Here is a 26,710-nt window from a genome sequence, read left to right on the forward strand (position 1 = left end):
TGGCACATGCGCACGATACCATCTGACCTTTGCGAGGGAAGCAGCTGGAATATCCCACGTCTAGGACATTGCTCTACGGATCTCCACCTCGCAACAGTCGGTATGTGACAGAGTGTTTTCTAGGAGTGGAAAAATCCGAAGCTGTCGACCAGCGACTGCTCTGACATTTGCGCGGGAACCCGCACAGGGAACAGGCGCGGCAAAAAGAGAGAAGCCAGCCCGCCGCACATAAACGAAGAACAGCTCAAAGGACCAATTAAAAGCAATAAACTGATATCTGCTTACCAGTGCCTAAATCTTTAAACTAAGTTGAAGTCTGCTACACAGACCGCTAGCGCGCAGTGCCCACTGGTGTCCACTATGGCTGACATCACTCCATGTACATTGGTTATTCTGTCCGTAATCAACGATGCGTATACCGCGGAGTTCAGACAGCGCACACATGCACTTTAAGTGCGGCAAAAAATAAAAATAAAAAGCATTACCACAACTAAATAGATGCACAATCCAGTTCTTTATAACTACTATCTTGTGCAAGCGCTATTATAGCGAATCTATTGGGATGCTTCGATAAAAACATACTACTACTGTCGATATGAAAATTCCGTTTCAGAAGTGATGTCTGGTACAGGATCGCCGCAATGCCCACAGATAGCCTGCAAGAAAGAGCTTTCGCTTTATAAGGCCGAAATGAGGCATCCGATGAAGCGTTTTCGCGGAACTAAAGTCGAAATTGATTTCAGAGGCAATCCTGCCCAAGCACAGAAACAATGATGCGGTAAGTAGAGATTACAAAAGGGCTTCTGCACCTTCAACTATTTGTGTTGTCCATCATGACAATTCCTAACATTCAAATGGTACCTGTTTGAAAGCTCTTTTTTTGACTGTTTATAACTCACACATACACGTAAAATAAGCGCCCATTGGTAAGAGCCGATGCTATCACATACTAGTGATACCACAGAACGTTAGACCAGGGGTCGTTCTTTCTCTCAGTCCCAGGTATCGACCAGCGTGCAGTGGAGCAGGCATACCTGCACATTTCTCTACTGCGAAGCGACAGCTTGGTTGGTAGGTGGCAAACTGCCCACTGTGCTAAAAATGAGCTTAGTATACTACCTATACGAACTATGTATAGGGCCTCGGATATAACGACCCTTAGCATGCCCCCCGGAATAACGACCTTTCGTGTGTTAACCTCGGATATAAGGAACCTACCTCTAATTTGCGTAGCATGTAGACCTTCATCGGTCTACATGGATGTACATTTTGGTTCTCACTCTTTAGCAAGCTTTAAAGTTTACATAGTTGGTCCCAAAGGTCACAGCTGCCATTAGAAGGTATATTTCTACTGCATACCTCAAGCGAAGCCCTCTTATAGCTGATAGAGTTTGAGCCCTATTCGTTAAAGCTTAAGAAAAATTGGCGGTGGTTTAGCTCTGGTTAAACCTGGAGTGACGCGATAGCTACAGCGGGCTGAGTGGAACTTGGTCACGTGACTAACGAAGAGGCGAACCACGCGATCAGCCACGGCGCCGCGCCGCCGGCAGCTGCTCCGCACCACGTGACCAACCAAGTGACAGCGTGCCGGCGCAGCCACAGGGTGGCGGCACCGCCACAGGGTTGCGCGCCGCCACGCTGAAGGCTAGAAATGCTATCGCTACAAAAGAGGTACAGGTTGGATAATTCGGTGAGGAGGACGCGAAGCCCCGGTTCCGCCGTCGGAAGCGTGGGTTCGCGTCTCTCCACTAGGGGAGAACCCAGCGCTACCCTCGCGGAGAAAACTGCCGCCTCCGTTCCCTATTGGTTCGTTCGAAGTGTCACCCCAGTGACCAAGCGTTGCGCACGTGTTGCTCACGTTGGGGATTGTGCGTTCGCGATGTCCGTGAGGCACAACGGCATTTCCGGTATTTTACGCGGCCGCTGCCATGAGCAGTAATGCGACTAAAACTCATACATGGTGGTGTGTCCCCTCGACATGGCCGAGGAGCGTATTCGATGCGACTACTGTGATCATAGCCCCGGCTACCAGAGCAGGATGGCCAATCTCGGTAAGTGATGTTTCTGTATGCAGCAGTTGTATTCCAAATTATTGCCCTGGCTATGCTGCCTTTTGTATACGAAAATTGTCTCCCAGAAACCAGACATCCAAATATTATAGTTGTTTTATGCTACATTTTGTTTTCGCGTCAAGTTGACAAACTTATCCCTCGTCCATGTGTTACGTGTTTGGATTTCATTTGCGCGCGTACATAGCTTCTGTCACTAAAGACTGCATTGCTATGAGGTACGTTTCTTGTAGGATGGTTTCACTATTGTGGTGTTTTGCGGTCTTGTTTGTACTAAAGATGTCGGGTGCCACCAGACTGTTTTGACACAGAAGTCAGGCGCTCACGCCTGACAAGGCATGGAAGATCTTTGTGCTCTCTGCGGCTCATGTCTCTCGCATCGCACCCTCGCCACGTCCGCCTCGCCCTTGACGGGTTTCCGCGAACGCAGTCAGGAAAAAATGCTGGAATAATATTATCGACTTTTAACAGTGTTCTCCTTCACCTAACAACAGAGTCTACGGCAGCAAAACAAAAGGTTACTGCCGATGCAGATCGCCGAAGCACAGTAGCAGATACTGCGCACACGTATCCCCTGCTTGTTACCGTTGCGGAGAAAAAAGGTCAATAATCTGCTGTCTGTGGTTTCTGCTCGTGTACAGGGTCAAGCACACTTAACGGTAACACGACTCTGTGTAACCAATCACGTGTGGAATGTCGTTGCATATATCGCGATCATGAATTACTGCAGAGTGGAGCATGAGATTAGAGCTTTCGACGTGGTGCTTCGTGTCATATGCCCCTTTGCATGAGTTTGCTGCCGCCTTGGTCGCAGTTTTGCCCCCCATGCGCGCAGCCACGCGCAGCCGTGTGCACTCTCCGTGTGATTGAGCCTGTATTGCGTCTTTATTGCACTCCTGGCTCATGTGCTGGAGTGGCGGGAAACGCACGTACCAACAGCTTGCAAACTGAACTGCGATATACAGCTTCGGAACAGAATAACTTGATAATCTACTAACACATCGTTATGAACAATGAAGAGGCGTCAAGATAAGATCTGTTTAGTTTGAAAGAAAAGCGGAACTTCATGAATGCATCGACTAACAATAATAATAATAATTGGTTTTTGGGAAAAGAAAATGGCGCAGTATCTGTCTCATATATCGTTGGACACCTGAACCGCGCCGTATAGGAAGGGGTAAATGACGGAGTGAAAGAAGAAAGGAAGAAAGAGATGCCGTAGTGGAGGGCTCCGGAATAATTTCGACCTCCTGGGGATCTGTAACGTGTACTGACATCGCACAGCACACGGGCGTTTTAGCGTTTTGCCTAAATCAAATTTTTTTGAGCATCTTCAGAAATTTCTTTTCCAATAAAGGCTGCATTTGTGCTTTGCAATCTTGTACAAGCGCAAAAAACAGACGAAGAAGTACTGGACAACACGAGCGCTTGTGTTGTCCAGTCGTTCTTTGTCTCTGTTTTTTGCGCTTGTACAAGATTGCAATGCTCCAACTCATCCAAAGATCTGTGCTGTTCTGGATTTGTTCTGTATGGAAAATGCTGTTTTATAAGCTGCACGGCTCATTAGTCTTTGAAAAAATTGAGACAATGCCTTGAAGTTCCTGAAAAACTCTTGAAATTTTGCTCTCAATACCAGCATGAACCCTGCAAACGCTTGCAAAAGTGGAGAAATTACAAAAAAAGTTTTCTTCGAGAGAATGAAAACAAGCAAAGGACCTATTTTTCCCAAAATCTAGAAAAGATATCCATCTGTCATTAAGGAGTAAGGAGAGCATAAGCATATTGCCAAGAAAACATAGCAGACTGCTACATTAAATGAGTGCAACAGTCTGACTCATTTGAGCCTTTGAATATTTTAAATACAGACCCTGCAGCTACCCACAGGAATCCAAGGTGCACCTCATGTATACGCATAAAAAGAGCAGCCTTGAATGTATAGAGGCCGAAGCAGAAGTCATCTTTTTGAGCAGCAAACGCACTGAGCGTGACGTCATCATATCCCTGTGGATCTACTACTTGAAAAACCACAGCTACCCCTCTGCATTTTCACTTTCCGGTTCAGAAACTTCTGAGGCCTCAAGGACAAATTACACGGGGTTTCATTTTAAAACCGATTTAGGTGCTTTTTGGGGCTCTTAAAAATTTTTCTGATCATTGCGATTACCCAAGATGGTTTGGGCACACGAGATTTAGAAGTGCCCATTTAATTCTTTTTTAGAAAATACTTTTCGGTTACCCGGAGTCTATGTAATGAACTTATATTTTCGATTTTCAATGAAGTGCTTCTTTTTTTTTTTTCCTCTCCAATAATTTGTTTCGCATCTGGGAAAAAGTTTGAGAACCTATGCAATGGCAAGTGCCATGCTTCTGCGAATAAGTTCACCATTGCATCCGTAGCCCATAGGCTGGCGTACACACGCGGAGATTATAGACCACTAGGCCAAAAAAAGCATGGCAACTTAACTCTGTCTTCCTTTAATTTGAGGACATAAATCGTATTTATTAGACAGAATGAAACTAAAATACAGTTCGCCGCAGATGGTACATGAATGTATACATCCTTTGCTTGTCCAATGTGATAACCTCAGTACATTGTTTTCCACCAGACATGCGGAAGTTGTTGGCTCGGATCCCATGGTGCTGTGGTGTGCTGCATTTATTTAACGGTTAGTTTTAGACTTACTACCAGAATGCTGCGTAAACATCTAATTTAGAAGGCTTTCAGATATATTTAAGTAGACGTACACAAAATTTTCAAATGTGTGCTTTCAATAAAGGTTACACTCTTGGAGGTTGCAGGTTAACCTCTGTGCTAAAAGCCGCTATGTGACCTAGAGAAGAACGGTGACCTATAATGTAGAGGTTACTATATCTAAATGTTATGCTTAACCTGTTAAGTAGGAGCGTGCAAATTTTGCAAATGTCTGCCTTTAATAAAGGCAACAAGATTAAGAGTGTATGCAACATCGGATGCAACGATCTTCAGTTTGTTTAACTCGGGCATACCGAACCTAGATATGCCACCTCGGATAAAACGAACTCTCTTGTCTGTGCCTCGGACGTGACGAACTTAATGTGTTGATCGCGGCTGTAACAAAATTAATTTAACCTCCTTGGTTATAATGAACATTATAGCCTGTAAATCTCGAATATAATGATCATCTGGCTGCTAACACATTCAAAAGATCTACCGAGGACCACCTTAAAGTTTTTGTTTTCACAATGACTTATTTAGAGCGATTTGCAAAGAATTTTCTCCTCTGAATTGTATTAGCATGCATGTTTTAATGAGCTAATTCTACCATTATTCTATGAAGTCGTACATTGTTAATTGCTTATGTGTAATCCTTATATATGACTTAAGTTCTAACTTTGGTGAACAGGCTAACATTTAAATTTTTCCGAAAAATGGCTAACAGCGTTTCGAGAAAGAGTTCCCCTTGCAAAACTGTGCTATAATGAAGAGGAAAACTGCTATCGTCGAAGATGTCCATAACACGAGAATATTAGACTTGTGTGAGAGAATAAATAAAGCTTGTTCCATGCTTCTCTTGGATGAGCTGATTAAGTTATAGGACAGCAGCTTAGAGAAGAGTCTTTTTCACTTAGTTGGTAGAGTAATTATAGTCTTTGACATCAAGCCTGTGCCAAGTGAATCTGAGAACATCATTTGGAAGTATACTGCATTATTGAAGTTGGTATTTTGTAACTATTGCTACATTACGGTAGCATTTCGAGCCTTCAGCAAGGTGGCGCCGTGGCGGTGGTGGCGCCGCCACGCTGTCACGTGGTTGGTCACGTGGCGCGGAGCAGCTGCCAGCGGCGCGGAGCCGTGGCTGATCATGTGGATCGTCACGAGGTTGGTCACGTGACCAGCTACGTGGTGCGGACTAGAACCGGCGAAACCGAGCTGCCACAGCTGTGCGCATGAGCCGTGTCAAGTGGGACGAAGATGAAGAAAGAACGCCCAGCGAAACGGAGCGGCGAAACACTGACTTTGCAATTCAAATGAGCAAGTTCCACTCGGCCAGCTGTAGCTATCGCGTTACTCCAGGCTTAACCAGAGCTAAACTACTGCCAAGTTTTTTTTTTACGAAGTTCACTTATCTAGCTAAGGAAAACTTTAATTTCGAAAACTGTCCGCCGGTTCCATAGTAATCGCTTACAGAATGTGGTAAGTCATCAGGCGTGTAAGCACCACGAACCAGTTTAATTTAGTCAAACTTCTGGAGGAATGTGTTCTGGAGGAATTTAAAAGAAACGCGCCTACCTGTCTCACCCCAGTTGAGTAAATTGAATACAGAAATGGTCGTGACGCGATCCATTCTGCAACTTCGGTTTCAGTAACGAGACAAGAGCATTATCAAATTGCTGAAGCAATAACAGTAACGAGCCTAAAGACGTATGTTTGAGCGTTCGTGCGTGCGAGCGTGTGTGTGCATGCGTGCGCGTGTGCGTGTGTGTGCGTGCGTGCGTGGGTGCGTGCGCGCGCGCAAATATGCCTATCGTGTATGCTTGAACGTCAGCGGGAGCACATTCCCAGAAAAACGGGCAGCTGGTAGATGATTAATCGACACCTGTTGCCTAACGTCGCACTAGCTCGCTGTACTTCTTTCGTTGAGCGTATGCTATAGCCTTGCGCTTTGCACAAAGACTTCGGAACAAACATGCTCCTACATAGATTTCAGTAAGATTGCTGGAGTGGAATAGATACGAAATCAACATACGTCATTGCAAATCCATAAAGCCGTAATCGGGTGCGTCCTTGAAGACATGAACGCATACAGCTGTATAGGGAGTGCCTTCAAAACACACTAGAGCCTTCATCTGTGGGTGTTGGTACTACGCATTTTACTGAAGCAATCTGTTCCTTATCTCTAATCAGTGTGAAGAATTTTTCAATCGTGAACATCGAGCAGGAAAAGGAACGAAAGTTTTACACTGCAATAGGCAGAAACGTCCCCAAAATTTACGATGTCATCTTGTGCTTGTACGTACAATGAGCTGAGGTGCCTTACCCACTGGTTTCACTAATTCAGGTCATGTTACGTACAGGTAGAACTTAAATGATTCGCTCCACTAAAATTGACTTCCTCCCTCAGAAACCTTTGCAAGGACTCCCTTGTGATGATTCAAAAATAATGTTGAACATAGCTCTCCGTTTGTTACTCGACTTTAAATTAGAACGCTGAAGTTAGAAGGCTCTGTTCAGCACTCTCGTCAGACATTTTACCCTTTGGATTGGATACTATATCCCATTTTCAGTACATGTCTTAAGTGGTCAGGCTATGTGCGCAAAAGTAGGGATGGGCCGAAGGAGTAAATTGAAGAGAGAGAGACAGACAACTTTATTTGCCACAGGTGTCGGGAATAAGGGCAGGCGGGTCCTGTCTGGCCCCCAGGTGGGGACGACATCCTGGGGCCCCGAAATGAGTGCAAGTTGAGAGGTCTTGTCTGGCTGGGTGAGGAGTTGGTCCCGGCTATCAGCAGAGGCAGCTTGCGAGAGGGCCCATAAGGGCGGGTTACTTTCTCAACCCTAAAGGATGTACACTTGAGTGGCGGGTTCTCTGTGGTTGCAATTTGTACATGTTGGTTCACATTCCTCGTTGGTGATTAGTGATAACCTGGAGAATGTTGCACGTGCAAGCAGCGTCCGAAAAAAAAGCACAATACTGTACAGTGCCGAACCTTTCATGTACTGATTTGAATGCACGGCAAAATAACAAGCCTGGCAGCCTTTTCTAGAAGACTCACGTGGCAGGCATTTCGTATTTTTGCCAAACATCTCCTTCTTCGCCACCATAAGAATTCAAACTCTGCCTAGTTTGATTTTTATACGCCCCCAAATCAGCCATTGCTGTTTCTTTAAGCCAACTTTAGCGGAAGATCTCCCATAAAATGGTCTAAGTACGGCAGTGATGTTTTGTAACGATAGTTACACTACGCCACCTCTTCGACCCTTCAGCGTGGAACCACTTGAATTCTGTAGCCGCACTGTTGGTCACAACTACTGTTATTTAAGAGGAATGTTGAATTCGCTTTGTTATCTTTCGCTTATTAGCCACATAGTGATTCCAGACTATGATTTGTTCAAAATCTGCAGAGGCGTAAGACGTTGCGGTTAAAACAGAAGTAGCGTTTTCTTTAGCTTTAAATAACATAGCAAAGTTTTACGTTCGAATTACATCAGAACGTAGAGTACATGCTACCTGATGCATCCATTCTTTCTTCATGTGCACCTTTGGGCCCAGGAATGCACAGTAAAAACAATGTCGCTTTGAAGAGGCAAAGAAACGCACCGTGTAAATTAAGAGAAGTAGTTTTCCAGATGGCTCCAATCCCATGCAAATAACATCTAAGAGTCACTCTCGACTTATGAAGCAAAAGAGGAAAATGATGTCGGTGTTAGCACACTTTCTTAAGGGCCACAGAGGGTAGGATTTGCCTTCCCACTTTCTGCGTTTTAATGCCAAAGAATTATATGGCTATGTCGCGTCAGAAAAAAGTGTCAGCAAATTTTGTCCGCACGATTATGTCGTTCTGCGGGGATAAATGTTCAGAAGCTTGATTGTCTTAGGCAGTGCGTGAGTAGTTGTTGAAATGGGAAAAGACGGTTTGATGAATTGTAGTTAATTCATTAATTAAATTCAATTATTGAAATTTAATGGTGTGTTTGAAGAAGTTTTTCTTGAAGGCTTGCATAGTATAGAAGATAAAATTAAAGCAAAATACAAAACTAAAATAAAACAAAATGAAAATAAAGATGATAAAGCTAAGAAAATGAAATTTTAAATACTTAAATGTAAATTATTAAAAAATGAAATTGAGGGAGAATGAGAGGTAAGGGAAAGGCTTTCGCATTTCGGCTCTTGAGCATACTTAAGTGCAATCATGCAATTTTTATTCTGTATTGCTTGGCGGTGTCTACTTCCGACAATTTTTTGCGACATGGGAACATAGCCAGGAAATTGCAGCAGCAAAGATTAGCTTCAACCGAAACAATGCCAATAATTTGCCAAGCATAGTGCTTCGCCTCTTTGTTGTGGTGGTTCCATCTGGCTTCGGACTGGACAATGTAACTAAGACGATGTGCGTGTGCTGGGCGTTCGGTATTAGATTGAGATCGGCTGGAGCGTTCGAACTGAGCGAATGTGATCGTGTCCGTTTGCCCGATTCCTGCACGACAATAATGCACAGCAGGTTTTAACATTCAAACTTTCTTCAAAGTCAGGTAGCGAAAATTCGCAAGTGCATTATATGTATAGCACATGCCACTGATATGCCCGCAAATGACCCCCATAAAATCCACACTTTCTCAACAAAGCGTTTGAGAAAATTTCTAACGCCGAAGCGTGGTCCGCAATGCTATGGCCTCACCTAGATTGTCAATAGATGCATTTCACCTTTGAATTACGCAGTAATGATTTCGTGCTTATGAAACCAACAACAGGAAAAGGTAGAAAAAGGTTTAAACCAAGCACTGTAGAATATTCTATGATACTGTTACGAGAATATTGACTGGAATGGCCTAGTCTTCTGATGCCTCGCATTACATTGCGTTTAAAGTTGGCCCTTCGCTTGCAGTGAGTAGTTAAGACTGCCTTAGAAAACCAATGGGCTGCGTTTTTTACCATAATTACTTATCTTAATGCAAACCTACTCCACCTTTGGGGATTCCCCTAACCATTTGACTAAAACTGCTCCCTCTTAAGTTGTTGATCAATTCTGTCTCGCCCTACCATAACCTTGCCGTCCCGGTTAGCTCAGCTGGTAGAGCGACTGCTCCGGCGGGTGATGGGTTTGATGCAGTCCCGTATTTGGAGGAGGCTGTAAGCCAGAGGAGGGAAGTGCGGCATCCATGCGAGGAAGTGGTTGGTACACGGTGGCGAGGAGGGCAGCGGGGCCTGAACGTACGTATTAGCTGGCTGCTACTCTCACGGGTTATGATACACTGAACTGCTGCAAGGCGCGGAGACGGAGCCGGGGTAGGCGACTTATGAGTGCCAGCTGCAGTGAAGAGAGGGAACTCTGAGCTAACGGCTGCATAGTCGGGAGAGGCGAAAAAGGAGTAGGGGACCGCATGGTCACAGATGGCCGTGAGGGACGGTGCAGAAGCCACCGGCTGCAGTGAATAAGAAGCAGGGTGGTGTCTCGATGTCGCGCGGAAAACAGAAGCTTCAGTGGTTGTGTCGGCTGTCACGGTGACAGGTATGGCTTACGGCGTCAGATGTACAGCAAGCGGCGTGGCGCGATTCAAGCGGATTGTGCGGTGCAACTGGGCAGTGTTGAGTGTGCGTGTGGCTGGCGAGAGGAGGCAGAGTGGGCCGCGCCGGAGGCAGGGATGGAGTTGCCAACGAATTATGTGTGGAATGCGATAGAGATATACAGGTCGAAGTACCAGTCGAAGAGAAAGGGCGCTCGGCGATTGGTATCTCATCCGGTAATAGCGCGAGAGTCCTCGCTGGAGTGTTCGAGCAAGACTGAGCTGGAGCCGCTGTCGGACGAGTGCTTTCGGCTGTACTGGCTTCCGGTGCCCCACTATGAGGCGGATTGCAGAGAGCGGAGTGGTGGAGTGGAGCGCCGTAAGAACGGAAAAAAGCTTCTTTCAATCCATCGAACAGGTGGTCGTCCGGCGACGGAAGGTCAAGCTGGTCAAAGATGTTGGCGGGAAACTTCCACTTAACGAGGAGGAAACCTTTAAATCTTGGACTACACGCCATTTACGTATAGCTAGGCCTCCACTTGCGCAAAACAAGCAATGGGGCTTTGCTGGCGGAATGGCCACAGTTGTACTCGGAACGGGTCCTGGGGCGGCATCGGGCGCCACTCATCTTGCGGTAGGACCATAACGAGGTAGGAACTCGAAGGTACATCTGCGGTGCTCCGGTTGTGAGGGCGCTCGGGTTGTCCTATGTCACCAACTATGTGGCGCACAAACGGTCCAGATGTGGTGCGGCCACATTTATTTGAGAGAGTTACAGAGTGTAGAGTAGGCTACCGTGCCAGCAAGACACCTCCAACGTTCTGATCGGCTCACGCTTCAAGGTTCTTCGTTATCTTCGCGCGTGCCGCTACGACCGCTACAAGGTGGCGCTACACCCTAAACATTTGACCACCACTTCGAATTAATAATCAATTCTGTCTCGCCCTGCCATAAGCTTGCCGCCCCGTTAGCTCAGCTGGTAGAGCGACTGCTCCAGTGAAGCGGTGGTCCAGGTTTCGAACCCCTGACCGGGAAAAATTTCTCTTAAACTAGGAAGTTTCTGAGAAACCTGTAGAGCTCTCCCCTGTAGCCTTAAAACTGCGCTCGGGTGGATGCCAATGTGTAATTACTCTCTTATTTCAAATTTACTCCACCATGGGGGATTCCCCTAAACATATGACCAACACTGCTCTCTCTTGGAGTTGATCAATTCTTTCTCGCCCTACCATAAGCTTGCCGTCCCGGTTAGCTCAGCCATTAGGGCGACTGCTCCAGTGAAGCGATGGTCCCGTGTTCGATCCCCGGACCAGCCTGAATTTTTCTTTAACTGCGAAGTTTCTGAGAAGACTGTACAGCTTTCCTTTGTAGCTGTATGGCTTCGCTCGTGTGGATGTCAGTGAATAATTACTCGCTTATTACAAATCTACTCCACCTAGAGGATTCCTTTAAACATTTGACCAACTCCGAAAAATTATAACGTAGTAATTACTCATTGGTATCTAGTAGTCTCTTATTACAAATGTTCTCCACCTTGGCGGATTCCCCTAAACATTTCACCAGCACCGAATAATATTCGTGAGATCGAAAAATAGAGATAGATTTGGCTTTTGTAGTCGCAATAAAGACAACAATTCTAAATCGTTCGCATGCAGAAAACAGAGCCAAGTCAATCTACATTAGAAGAAGTGATTTGTGCCCAACAGAACGCTTCGTCTACTGCAATGAAAAGTGCATGAGCTAAAAGCCCTTCAAAGGTCCTCACAGGCACATCGTAGCATTACTGACCTCAAGCAACTTGCAAGGTAGATACGTACTGCTATGAAAAAATCTAAGCTCACTGAACTCTGCTTCATTGAAACCAAAAATATTGCCACGAATATTTGCAGTGTATGTTTGTTCATCCTTCAAAGCAGCCGGTGCGCCGCTTTATCGCTATGTTTGCGATGCAAGACGCGATCAGATTTATCTCGATTGATCGCATCCAGGCAGAACTGACTCTGCGTTGTTCCAGAATGTTCTAGTAACTTTGTACACTTTATCTCGAAAGTTCGCTATGTGCTTTATATTCAGCACGGCCGACAGCGGCAGGCATTCTGTTCGATGACCGCCGAGCACGCTTGTTGCTATGCCGCCGCCAAGTCATTCAGTTCATTTTGAGCGCAAGTCAACCCAAATAAAGAGTTTTGTTTATACGCCATTTTATGCTCCCCGGATTGCAGTCACGACTTCGTGACAATATGCATACATTAAACACTGCCACATCAACTAATTACATCATTTTGTCAATTAGCACCAACTTCTCCTGGGTTCGACCCATTGCGGCCTGACCTTGGTAGGAAATTCGCATGAAATTCTTCTGCCTGAACGGAAATACATAAACAGCATATCTATTGTTCTAATTTTTGTTACGTAAGGCGTGCTATAAATCCCAAAGCAGCACCGTGTTTATTTAAGCCTCTCGAGGAAAAGCTTTTATTACCCGCTCTTCCTGTCGCGCCATCCCTCCGTCGCCTTTTCATTTAACCTTAGTACTGTGCGATGTCAGTGCACGTTAAAGAACCTCAGGCTGTCGAAATTTCTGGAGCCCTTCACTACGGCGTTTCTCATAGCCTGAGTCGCTTTGGGACGTTAAACCCCGTAAACTAAACCAAACCATCACTTAACCTTACGCTTCGTAACAACATCTACCTAAAATCACTAATGATTCAAGTAGACTAAAAATAAACCGTGCAAGAAAAACTTAGTCATTGCCAAAAAAAAATTATTTTCCCGGCTTCTGAGACAAGAAGAGCAATGTCATCAATTTCTATAAGATAATGTAGCAAGAGAATTCTGTACAGATCTCTACAGCAGCTTGAAGATTCGGGGTGATAATCATGAAACCAGTGCTGGGGGAGGAATTGGATATTCCGGAGGTAGCTAAAGAGGAAGTGACGATAGTTTTAGACGCAATGCTAAGAGACAGAGGCAAGTGAGGATCAGGTTAGTGCAGGAGGCTTGTTCAAGGGCATAGGGGACATTGTGCCTGAACTACTTGCCGCCCTTTATGCGCAGTGTCTTGTAACCTCGACAGTAAAAGAATTTTAGCAGAACGCTGGAATTATCTTAGTTCACAAGTAAGAAGACGCGAAGGACTTCTAAACATGGTTTTGAAAACTTGGTTCACGGTTTTGCTTTTTTAGGTCGTCGGCACATCTGGCGACGATATTAGACTCAGGTTAAGCTCTGATCGAGGTTAAGCTGATCTGATCTGTTTTTCGCCGAAGATACATGTTGATAAGACACAGCACGAGTGTGTGTTGCTGTTCAACAGGCAGCGTGATCGGCTGTGGTGATAGCATAATGCTCTCGTGCAGTTGCCAGTGACGCTGATCTGTTCGCGCCGCCACTGGTCCGGATGGCAGCTGCGGCAATATTTCATTTTTTTTTTATTTATCTATTCAAGGTTAAGGTCGAGCTTTCAGCCATGATCCTGCTTTTGCATCTTTGGTCGTGAAGTAGGGCTCTCGCTCTAAAATTAAACAACGATAAGCTTATGGTGTGTTGCATTAGTGAAACTTTAGTAAAATATCGTGCTGGGCTAGTTGAATAGACATTTCTTTGAAATAGTTTAGCGCTAAAAAAGATGAACACAAGGCACGAGAACGACGACACGACACAGATGAGCGCCTATTGTTTACAAGGTGTTTACTAGTATCATCACCAAGTGAATTAGAGTAACCTCAGATTTCAGTCAACCAAAGGACCAGAGAGACTTTCCCGAAGGATAGTAAAAAAAATACCGTATTGGCGCCATCAATCACCAGTTATACGGGTTATATTACCAAGCTATCCAATTCCTATATGTCGGCACGAATATTTGCACTGCTTGTTTGCTCGCGCTCAACGCCACCGGCAGCCGGCTTATCTTTTTGTTTCTCACGCGAGACGCGACCAAACTTATCTCGAATGATCGCAGCCATGCGCTACTGCTTCCGCACTGTTCCAGATTGTGTTAAGTTGATGTCTGCCGAGAGCGGCACGCGTTCTCTTCGATGACAGCCGAACGCGTGTTTTGCTAAAGCCGCCGCCGAGTTATTCAGTTTTTTGTGTGCACGGGTCACTCTAAATATGCAGAGGGCAATTAAGACTAATTACGCGCAGTGAAGGCGAAAACATGAATGTCTGTCTCATCGTAAGTTTATAATGTTCGAAGCCGACTGCGGCGGCTGTGTTTCGATCGGTTGCAACCCCTGTCGCTACTTAGCCTGCAACTTGACTGGCAGCTGTGGGCTATGTACGTGCAGCGAGAAATCGCATGACACATCCCGGAACGCTGTACTACGAACGGGTGGGTCTCAATTGTGCAAATAAATTGAGGGAAAGGCAAACCTTTAAAGGTACATATGTCTTCGGTTAGAATCTCCGTCGCGGTCTAGCCTGCAGCTTCACTAGTAGACGCATGTTTTGTTCAACTAGAAAGTGGTTGAGACCACCTGGAACGCTGTATGACGAACGGTTGCGTCACAATTTTGATACGAATCTTCGGAGGGCATACAATTAGAGGTACATCGTGAGTTTATTGGGAGTTACTTTAAATCCCTGTCTCCAGCTAGCCTCGAACTTGACTAGCAGATGCATGCTATGTGTAGCGAAAGCTGTACCATTAATGGCAGCGTCACAATTTTGATACCAAAGTCGGGAAAACTTTCGCCCCATACAGGTTCGTGAATTATGCTGCATAAGGAAATGGCGCGCCGGAAGCAGTGAGGGGAGGTGTCTGCTCCTGGTATTTGTTTTATGCAATAATGTATACAGCTCGTTCGGTCAAAAAGCCGTCTCTGCGATGTAGGATTGATAGAAATTCCACAGAAACGTGACGGAAATATTAACTCTGCGTGCCAGGCTGGCACAAAACGTAAATGCCAAAAAGGGTCTTTGGTCCAAACGTGTTAGGAGCGATACCGAGTGAACGCGTTGCGTTGTGCTTAACAGTGAAGTGCGTTCGGGATGTGTAATCCTGTTACAAGAATTTATGTACATATATATACACTCTTGAAAAAGATCGGTCCTCCGATCGAAACGTCGAGTAAAATAAAATGTTTTACACTGCGCTCTCTATTATTTTAAGTAGTATATATATATATATATATATATATATATATATATATATATATATATATATATATATATATATATATATATATATATATATATATATATCACCAATCACCTCCCGCAGCCGTGACGGGCAAAATAAGTTTAAAATACATTGTATATCTCCCGAAGTATATTCCAAACGTATTAGCTATCGCTGAGAGAAAAGCTCACTTGTATATATATATATATATATATATATATATATATATATATATATATACAAGTGAGTATACACAAGTGAGCTCACTTGTATATATATATATATATATATATATATATATATATATATATATATATATATATATATATATATATATATATATATATATATATATATATATATATATATATATATATATATATATATATATATATATATATATATATATATATATATACAAGTGAGTTTTTCTCTTAGCAATAGCTAATACGTTTGGAATATACTTCGGGAGATATACAATGTATTTTAAACTTATTTTGCCCGTCACGGCTGCGGGAGGTGATTGGTTCGAAACCCACCGCCGGACACCCACCGGTAAAGAAGGGCACAAGCGGCCCCCGGCTTTCTTTAGGGGTGTTCGCTTGGGAGAAGCTCCGCAAACCCCTCTGCGCCCCTCGCGGGCTAAGCCGCAGTTTCGAACGACCTCGCAGCCTGCTAAAGGTGGTACTCCAGTCAACGTGTGAACAGCAAAGCAGCAGCAGCAAAAAAAAAACTGAAATTTTATGCTTGGTATTTGAAGTATATTCTTCTTCAAATTTACCAAAAAGACGTCACTTAAAGCATGCTTCGAGCGCGTTTCAAATACGTGAAAAAATATGAATGCGGTTTTAGCACCTTGTCAATGTGTTAAACGTCTACTGTCGCAAATATTAAATTGATGCGTTCGAAGTATACGGCGCCTAAAGCGTGTTCGAGCACGTTTCAAACACGTGAAAAAATATTAACGCGGTTTTCGCATTATGTCAATATATTAAATCTCTACTTTCGTAAATATGAAAGTAATTCATCCGAAGTATACGTCGCTTAAAGCATGTTTCGAGCGCGTTTCAAACAGGTGAAAAGTTATGAATGCGGTTTTATCATTTTGTCCGATACATTAAAACTCTACTTTCTTAAATATGAAATTAATTCTCCTGAAGTACACGTCAAATAAAGAATGTTTCGAGCACGTTTCAATCACGTGAAAAAATATGTATGCGGTTTTACCATCATTTCAATGTATTAAAAGTGTACTTTTTGCAAATATTAAATTAAATAATTCGAAGTTTATGGCACTTAAGGTGTGTTTGGGCACATTTCAAACGCGTGAAAAAATATAAATGCTGTTTTAGCATTTTGTCAGTATATTAAAACTCTACTTTCGTAAATAAGACATTTATTCATTCGAAGCATGCGTCACTTAAAGCATGTTTCGAGCACGTTTCAAGCGAGTGAAAAAATATGAATTCCGTTTTAGCATTTTCTCGATATATTTATATACGTCACTTAAAGCATGTTACGAGCACATTTCAAACACGTGAAAAAAATATTTATGCGGTTTTAGCATCTTATCAATGTATTAAATGTGTACTTTCGTAAATATGAAATTAATTCATTCCATGTATACGTCACTTAGAACATATTTCGAGCACTTTTAAAACACGAAAAAAAATATGTATGCGGTTTTAGCATCTTGTTAATGTTTCAAAAGCGAACTTTCGTAAATATGAAATTAATTTGTCTCAAGTATAATGGAATTTTCACAAACGGGCAGTCCTTTCAAGAATATTTGAAGGACACTTTTAGCTGCCGTAGAAAAACCTACTGCTCGAAATCACGTTTCCGGGAACAGTGAAAACAATTCCTTTTCTGTCGTCCTTTCGTTTATGTTAACTTCAAGCAGAAAGGCAATCACCACTTATTTAAATTACGTGGGACAGCGTCACAGCATTATACCGGCAATGACGCCATGCGCGCCTCAGTGTCCGAACATGCCAGCGAAAAGGACCCCGACGGGCAAGGCCGACCGTCTCCTATAGACGCTCATGCATTTGTTGGTTGACAGTTCGACTCATGACCGATGCCCGACGCAAGTTACGACTGAGAGTTCGGCTCTAGATAGACCGCACATTCGAACGCGACACTCCGACATTTGTGGGAAATTTGAGGGCTTTTGCGCAAAAACGCCACACCGGGCACGATAATGTCTCTCCCCCCGATTGGTATATATAAGCCAAGTCGAGTACCACGCTTGTCGGAGCAGTTCCTGTTTGCTGACGTCACTTTCCGTCGGCATTTCCTGCGTGGCGACATCTTTCCGTTCATGCCCCATCACGTGTCCTTGCATTGGCATAGCCTTCGTGATGACAATGCGTTTTGTTTGGGATTGTCGGCATCCTAACGCTTGTAACCAGTTCTGTCATTACTTCTGCTGTTGACAACATTGATCAGTATTATCCGGTGAATCCGAATAGCAACTATTTTTAAGCCGACTCGAAATAAATATATTTTGAATGCAATAATTGTTTACTTGTAGTGTATTTTTAATGTAGCGTAATGTATTTAATGTACATTTTTGGTACACTTGTATTGTATTTAATGTATATTTTTAATGTATTTAATGTGTATTTCAGTATATTTTTAATGTAATATTGATATACCAAGCGGGCAGAAAATGCATTTTTGATGCAATTGTAAGTATGTTCAAAATAGTACTCCTAGCATACTTAGAAAGCATTCGTATGGCAATTTAAGCATAGAGACCAAAAATGCGCAATTAATGCGAAATTAATATAATGTATTCGAAATGTACTTTTAGCACAACCTTTCTGCGCGAAGGGTTGGCAGCTGATTGATCAACATAATGTAAAGTCACCAGAAATTGAAAAACATAACAGCATTTATTCCGCGACGTTTCGGCTGGAGGACCAGCTTTTGTCGAGTGTACTCTCACAAAATGCTGGTCCTCCTGCCGAATTAACATATATGCGGTAATTAGAGATACAATAAATAGGCATCAGAATATGCGCGGAATGAAAAGGCGGCGTAATAGTGCATAATTGTACTGAAACAAATGGTATGTATGTGTATCAGTATGTAGTGGCGTAGTATGTCTAATTGTTGTTTGGTAATCGGTAACGTTATCAGTAATTGGGATCGTGTATGTAGTGGCGTAGAATGCCTTTCAAAGTAACCTAGACAGAGATTGGCAATTGAGAATGTTGATTGCTCATCGGTAATCGGTAACGTGTTCGGTAATTGTGATTGGTATGTATGTGTATCAGTATGTAGTGGCGTAGTATGTTTGATTGTTGTTTGGTAATCGGTAACGTTATCAGTAATTGGTATCATGTATGTAGTGGCGTAGAATGCTTTCAAAGTAACCTAGACAAAGATTAGCAATCGAGAATGTTGATTGCTCATCGGTAATCGGTAACGTGTTCGGTAATTGTGATTGTAATCGATGAACGTGATCAGTATATGTCAATGTGGATTGGTAATCGGTGAAAAATGAGAAATAAAAAGGGAAGAGAAAATGAACGAAAAGGCGCACCGTGTCTACTCTTAAGGCGAAGCATAAGCTTTCTCCTTATTTCTTTCCCATGCCTTTGTCGCACTCGCCGCCTCGGTGGCGGCAACTTACTGCCGACGTCGCGCGGTGCGTCAAAACATACTGTGAGCGTCAACGCCGAAAGACACCACCGATCGGGCCAACTGAACTGTTGAAGCCCATACCAGCACCGAGCAGCCTTTCCAACACACTGGAATGTATCTCCTCGGCCCCTACACAAAGTCAACATGGAGCAACAAGTGGATCCTCGAGGCGACCGATGATTGACCTGCAACGCCGAAGTAGAAGCCCTGTGGAGTGGGACTGCGGCGAAAGTCGAAAAAAAATTTTCGTCGAGCAGACCCTTTTGAGGCCGTAGCGCCCCAGCAGTTCAACTCACATTCAAGCGAACAGCATTTACCGCCGAACTTACCCAGGCCTTTTTGATCTTCAGCCACGCAACTCACCGGCGAACTACAGCGTACCATCCGCACAATAGCAAACATATATAGCGTCTGAAGAAAACCTCCGCTGACATGCTTGTCAAGTATGTGGGCGACGAACATAAGTGCTGGGATGCCATCCTCTCTTCCGTCGTCTTTGCGTACAACACCGCTGCACAGCAGACCCACCCAGATGACATTTGGGCTCGTTCACAGCATGCTGCCAAACGTCACCGATGAAGGCCACACAGACGTCGCCGCCTACCTTCAGCGCCACGAACGAACTTGACGACTGGACGGGCTACGGATCAATTACCAACAGCAAACTGATTCCTGATGATAGAATCTACGCCGACGCAATACGTGATAAAAGCTCGGTGAACGTGTTTGGATGTGAGCGCGGATTCGCCGCCGTAGTCTCAACGAAGTGCTTTTGGGCCGGTACTTCGGCCCGTAAAAGATTCGTGGTCGAATCGAATAATTTCACTACGAATTCATCCCCTATCGAGTTGCTGTATTTCTGCGGTTCTGTTGGCGCCCTGCAATTCTGCGTGTTGTGCTCCTGAAGCCTTATTATGGAAGCTAACGCACACTTATCTCTTCAATCTCAGTGCTTACTTTTGCAACCCATTCTTTTTTGAACATCCAGTGGATACTTCTTTGAGAGGGGCGTAATGCCACGAATTTTAATACTTTGTTTGTTCAAGCTCAGAGCCTAGGGCACTCTGCCTTAAAAATAATTGGTTTTTGGGGAAAGGAAATGGCGCAGTATCTGTCTCGTATATCGTTGAACACCTGAACCGCGCCGTAAGGGAAGGGATAAAGGAGGGAGTGAAAGAAGAAAGGAAGAAAGAGGTGCCGTAGTGGAGGGCTCCGGCATAATCTCGACCACCTGGGGATCTTTAACGTGCACTGACATCGCACAGCACAAGGGCGCCTTAGCGTTTTTCCTCTATAAAAACGCAGCCGCCGCGGTCGCGTTCGAACCCGGGAACTCCGGATCAGTAGTCGAGCTTTATCATTTCGTTCCTGATGCGAGATGTGGCCGAAACAATCTGGCATGATTGCAGCCATGCACGACCGCTACCACACTGTTCCAGATTGTTGTAGCTGCTTAGACGTTTTATTTTGATCGTTCCCTGGGAGCTTTAAATTGAGTTAGACCGAGAACAGCAGTCATTCTGTTCGACGACCTCCGAGGATGCTTGTTGCTAAAGCCACCGCCGACTTATTGAGGTCTTTTTGGGCAAGAGTCAGGTCAATAAAGAGTTTCTTTCGAAAGCAATTTTCGCACCCTTCCTGAGTTGCAGCATTAGCAGACGTGAAAAGAGCAAAGTCGCAAGGGATGAACGGCATGGTAGTAACATCCTAGTGGCGAGGAAATCGGGAATGGGCAGGGCATGTATGCAGTGTGAAGGCAAGATAAGCGATCGTTCTTAAAATAACGTAGTCGATTTCCAGTGAGGGCAGGTGTACCAGAGGACGTCAGAGGCTCAGTCGGGCGAGTAAGGCTAGAAAGTTTTTGTGCGAAGGTTGCCAGGACAGGATTAAGAGAAAAGATTTGAGAGAGAGCGTTGTCCTGCAGTGGACATAGTCAGTTTGACGATGATCATAGTGAAGTAAGGGCAATAAGCCTGGACCATGAATACAGAAAGATTTCTCCCCGTTCGTGTATTGACTATCTGCAGCACAACTCCTAAACATAACGCGATGTTTACTTTTCGAAACGTATTGCGCATTTTAACACAATGCACTGCTTAACCACATAAAAAAAACGGGAGGCGGTTTTAAAAGATGAAGCATTCGCCAGTTTTGAACAGTGGTAGGCGTGTTTACAGGCGAAGAAAATATAGGAAACATGCAGGAAGAAACCTTTTGATTCCTCTCTTGACAATGTTGACACGATTGAAAACAACTGATTTGATGTTGAAAAAAGACCTAGAAATAGAGGAATGAAGAAGAGACCCCCACATTCTGTAAACAATATAATCAATACAGTAGAAAAAAGAAGAGAGCAGCGAAGGCAATTAAATCGTTTGGCAAAGCTGGATGAGTTTCTTTTTCCTGTTTGGATATGCACCAAACCCTTGCCAATCCCCCAGCGCGGTTATGTGCCATTGTATTTGAGGCAACAACAACAGCAACAACAACAAGCGAAAATTGATGGAAGTGCTAAGAACGGAAAGATGGGCTCGGCTGCAATTCCTAGATGGAGAGCTGTGCTCGAAGCACATATTTTATGGCGACGGTCCGGATAACAAAATTAAACGTTGCTTCTTAACTACCCTTATTCGCGATAATTACACTTTTACATGTCACTAAAAATGTCTTATTTCTCCAGGGATAGAGCTGGGAAACTTTACTGTATAAACAGCTTTGCGCCCCTCGGACTAGGAGCAGCTCTTATTACTTGGCCCCTGATGACTTAGCTATTCGATGTGCGCGCTGAACCAGAAGTTTCTGGTCCACTTAGCTTCAGCTGGAAACCACAGCCTCCCACTGTTTAAGTCTACGGGTCTGGAATTCTGGTGGCACCTGCATTCTGTGACAATTCCATATAGTGTGAACAGTATCGGGGGCTTCCCGCATAGTGCACAAGTGGTTCGGTGTAACATAAGGTGTATGTGGTTTAGGAGACTGGTGTGTGCCTGTGTTCGCCTGTAGCTGCCTCCAAGCTATGGCTTAGCCTTTGCCGCGCAAGCTTTTTGTGTGGTGGGGGGCAGAATTGTCGATCTCGCTTGTGGTAAGGAAGCATCTCACTGTAGTCTTGTTGGACCACCTCCAGGGCCGCTGAGACCACTGTCGGGGCCAGTTAGCAATACGTGGGGCTACGGCTTGCGCGCGCTGATTACCGCTTAATGTTCCGTGGCCTGGTTTTCAGATGATCACGGTTTTAAATGTTGCCGCTTTTGCGTTTTTAAGCTGCAGTGTGCGTTTTCTGATATGCAGCCATTTGAGTAATTACGACACGCCCCTTCGAAGTATTACATCACGTGGACTTTGTAATCCATGCAGCTGGAGGCTATTGCGAAAGCAATAACCTCCGGCTGCATGCATAGCTTCTACGTTTTTCGACGTTCGTATGAAATTGGGTTGAGACCATCTGCATTGAGTGGCCAAAGTCGATTTGAAACCAGACACCTGCTCTGACTTAAACATCACGCGTGTGCATAAAATCGTCAAATGGCATATCAAATTTAACTATAAGCCGATGCACGCACGAGTTACGACAAATATTCATTAATTTTGGCGCTTGGCAGAAGAACGAATATTAATGTCGCCAAGTCCACACCGCTTAATGCTTAGCGGGCTAGTTACAACATAAAGTAATTAGGATGGGCAATAAAAATAGGTAATAAATTAGTGCCCAGCATTGTCGACATATAGCGGACATAGTGTTCTATCGATCCTTGCTGTTCATTGCAGTGTTTGCAGGGGAAGTGCATATTCAGGATCTTCATTTTCAGCCAGAATATGTAACCAATCTTGTGCGTCAACGCATGCGCAGTATTGAACGGTATTGGAAGTGTAACGCCTCCGCAAATGATTCAAGCCACATGCACAGCAACATTAGCCATGCGCAATTTCCACAATAAGTTTTGTAATGAATTTCAAGGCACTGGAAAATAACTGTAGTGTCTGCATACAAATTAAAGAAAGTTAATTCCAAAAGTGTCAGTAACGCACTGGCCATCTTGAATTTTGTTGCCCTTCTGATATGAAAATAACGAGCACACGAAATAATACAATGATAACATGAATATGAGAAGCGCTGTGAGGAATTTTAGGCGCTAGTGAGAACTATGCACGACCGCTCTGTGTACCATGTTCAGGCTAAGTTTAGTGAGTTACGCAGCAATATCGTAATCGTTGTGCCATTTTTTCAAACTTTAACATCATTCTAAAACATATTTTATGCCTTATTCGTAACAGATACTTGGTGGAAGTCATCTTCGCATTTCGCAAGATCATTTGTAAGGTTAGCATGGCGTCCAAATTAAGCGTCTCTTCACGTCTAATACCCCAGACAAAGAAATAAGCAGATAGCTGCCACTTTCCGGCAACGCTACCCAAAATAACATTTTTATTTTAAATTTTAAAAAACTACCTTACCGTGAAAGCTGCCCGATTGCTAAAGCATTTAATTATTACTCGTTTTCCCATACAAAGAAAACGGCGCCATCAGCTATTATAATGCTTTTGTTTTCACTCATATTCTCGTGCAGACATGGTGCTCATCCAGAGCTAGTAAGCAGGAGTAAAAACGTAAAGCCCTCAACTTCAATAGGTTTTCGCACTAAGGAGAAAGCCTCCTCAACAAACTGCGCTTTTTTAGGACAAACACATGTACCAGTGGAGCCTCCTGCTCATTATCCCTGCTAACTGGAGCGCTCACTTTGGGGCGGAGTTCAGCCGATGCCACGTAAAAATCGCATCTCTTCGCGGGAGGCCACATGTAACACAATTACAGGCATAAGAACAAGAAGTGCGCAGCTATCACTTTCTTGTAGAAATTTTTGTCTCTCCGTGGGAACGCTCACACAGGGAGTGACTACACTGGTTTGTCAAGGCGACCTGCTGCTGCGTAGTGCCGAACCGATTGTGTTACTATTGTGCTGGTGTGTTCCTGGCACATGGAATAGTCGACTACGCGGCAGCTATTGGGCTTAGCGATTAATTTCTTAAAATTTGCACACGCACGCACTTCGCAGAGTGACAAGGTGAACGACAACCGCCACAATGCGATCTCGCAAGGCGTTCGACACTGAATGCCAACCTGAAAATAGCTTTTTCGCGACAACTCGCCTTCCTTGTACCCGTTTTCTGAAGGTAAAGTTTGGGGCCAATGGGAATGAGCAGAGAAGCAACGTAACCCTAACAGAAGAATACTATGGTAATACGTCTATAGCGCCTACAGGCCTTATGCTCAATTCATGCCTCGTGATGACTTCGATTGTGATAGTTGTGAATGGTCGATCAGACGCGGGTTTCTGTGCTTCTGTATAAATTGAGCAAAGTGTGTTTCCGGGCAAGCTGGTTAAGGAACATTCTGAAAAACACAGGACTCAAAGACAACGAACGAGGACGAGGACGACACACAACTGCACTAACAACTTTAATTTGGAAGGCAGCCGATCCGCACCTTTTATACAGATAGAAAACGGAAGGTAATGATACGCACGCCCAAATATCAGCAAAATTCGAACACGGAGGTAACCAACACATACGCCACTTTTTCATTATCGTCATCCACAACCAATAATGAAACCTGAACAAGCGAAAAAAAAGGGTACAGGAAAGAGATGCGGGAAAAATACAAAAAAAAACAGAGATCGTAAACAAACTGTTCTAATATGACGTCAATGAAGCCAATAAGCAACACCTCTAAGCGAGTGACAATAAAATAGGCATAAAAACAAGAACGTAACGAAAGCCGTTCGAATAAGGTGACGGGGATGAAAGTTATAAAAGAGTTTAAAACAAAAAAGAGAACAGTAAAAGCCTGTAAAATAATTCGATAATGACACGGCTAAAAGATGACGGGATTAAAAGCGCTAATACCGGTTAAGACAAAAAACCCGGAAAAGCCAGTGAGATTGATAACAAGAAGCAACGGTGGTCATTTATGTGAAGATCAACAAACAACATGGCCTAAAAAGAAACAATGAAGCATGAAAACACTATGAAAGCCTATCATGAGATAACAGAGATGTGTTGGAGAAAAGTAAAACGGGCAAGATTGCAAAAACTGGCTGAGAACAAAACATCTAAGGCTAAAACGAAAAGGATGCACAGAATCATATCGAGGCAGAGACGAATGAACTCTTTTCATAACAATGCAACTTACAGTGTGGAAACGCACTCATCTGTTAGCTTGTTAATAGTGACGGCTACTATGCTTTCTCGGGTTAGTGGATTTTTGCTCTATGACAGAATTTCTATTTCCTTGAGCTTCGGGGAGCGGCGACGGCAAAGACTGCAATCTCGTCCTTGTTCTCCTTCGTTGTCTGCCAGCGCTGTTTTTTAGCATGTTAAATGAAACTATTGCTTTGTGCGTTTCTTCTTTTTCTGCTTGTCTGCCCGCTTCCTTGCGCGCATAGAAATCGTTCGGTATAGATTTTGTTGAATGGAAATTACTTTCCACTGGTCCTCTGAAAGCATTATTATTTCAGCGACGTAATGTAATATTTTTATCTGAGGACCATTTTTGCTTGCTTTGAATAGTAGCTACGTATAACGATAGCAAATGGGGAAAAGTTGTAGGGTTCATGTCACTGATGAAGAATATCTCGGTGTGCTTTCTGCCAAATCTGGCAACTGGCATGAGTGACGCACTTCGCAGTGTGAGAGAAAGACAGTTAGTTCAGTCTTCGGAGAAAGTGAATAATTACGCGCCAACACTCACCGTCACATCTGTCGTGACCATCGGTGTTGCAACAGCCCTTAGCGAAAAAAGACTGCGCTAAAGCTGCTTTTCTAGCATACTGTATTAATTTCATATTAATTTTGTATTTTTTGTCCCTATGTTTAAATTGCACTACGAATGCTTTCTAAGTATGCTAGGAGTAACATTTTGAACATTCTTATAAATGCATTAAAACACATTTTCTGTGCGCTTAGTACATTTATTATACAATAAAAAATACTAAAGTATGAAGTAAATACATTAAATTACATTAAAATATAATAAAGATATACAATTACTACACTAAAAATATACTAAATATATACAATAAATACATTAAATTACAATAAAGTACACTAAAATACAATTAATACATTAAAAATAAATTCACATCGACTTAAAAGAGGTCTACTAGTCGGATTCACCGGATGGTACTGATGAGTGTTGTCAGCAGCAGAAGTAATCAGTGAAGAACTGAAGTACTCGTTAGAACTTAAGTATACTTTGAACGAATTGATGTCGTCTTTTCAAAGTACAATTTAAATGCATTGCCAACATGCGAAGGCCATTTCCCGAAACGCGATTTCGAGCTCTAGATTTTTCTACGGGAGCTAATAGCGTGCTTCAGATGTGCTTAATAGAACTGCCCGTTTGTCAAAATGTAAATATACTTCAGACGAATTGATTTTATATTTACGAAATTACACTTTTAATACATTGACAAGGTCATGAAAAACATGCGTATTTTTTCAAGGGTTTGAAACGTGCTCGAAGCATGCTTTAAGTGACGTATTTTTGGAAAATTTGAAGAATATATTTCGAATACCAAGCATAAAATTTCAGGAGCCTATTTCCGGTATATTTTTAGTGCATTCGTTATTATAAAATATCTTTAAAATACCTTAAAAATATCGCACCAT

At 43.5% G+C, this 26,710-nt stretch overlaps 1 protein-coding gene across 3 annotated transcripts in view; it reads left to right on the top strand.

Annotated features, from left to right (window-relative positions):
* The first annotated feature begins 1,679 nt into the window (after positions 1-1,679).
* LOC144118638 (uncharacterized) overlaps positions 1,680-26,710 on the top strand; it is a 38,315-nt gene continuing 13,284 nt past the window's right edge. For all 3 annotated transcript variants that reach the window (XM_077651516.1, XM_077651514.1, XM_077651515.1), the window contains exon 1: positions 1,680-2,051. In XM_077651516.1, coding sequence (XP_077507642.1) covers positions 1,958-2,051 — 94 coding nt within the window. In that variant the 5' untranslated portion in view covers positions 1,680-1,957. The remainder of the gene's footprint in view (positions 2,052-26,710) is intronic.

The sequence above is a fragment of the Amblyomma americanum genome, chromosome 2, assembly GCF_052857255.1.
Source record: "Amblyomma americanum isolate KBUSLIRL-KWMA chromosome 2, ASM5285725v1, whole genome shotgun sequence".
Lineage (NCBI taxonomy): Eukaryota > Metazoa > Arthropoda > Arachnida > Ixodida > Ixodidae > Amblyomma > Amblyomma americanum.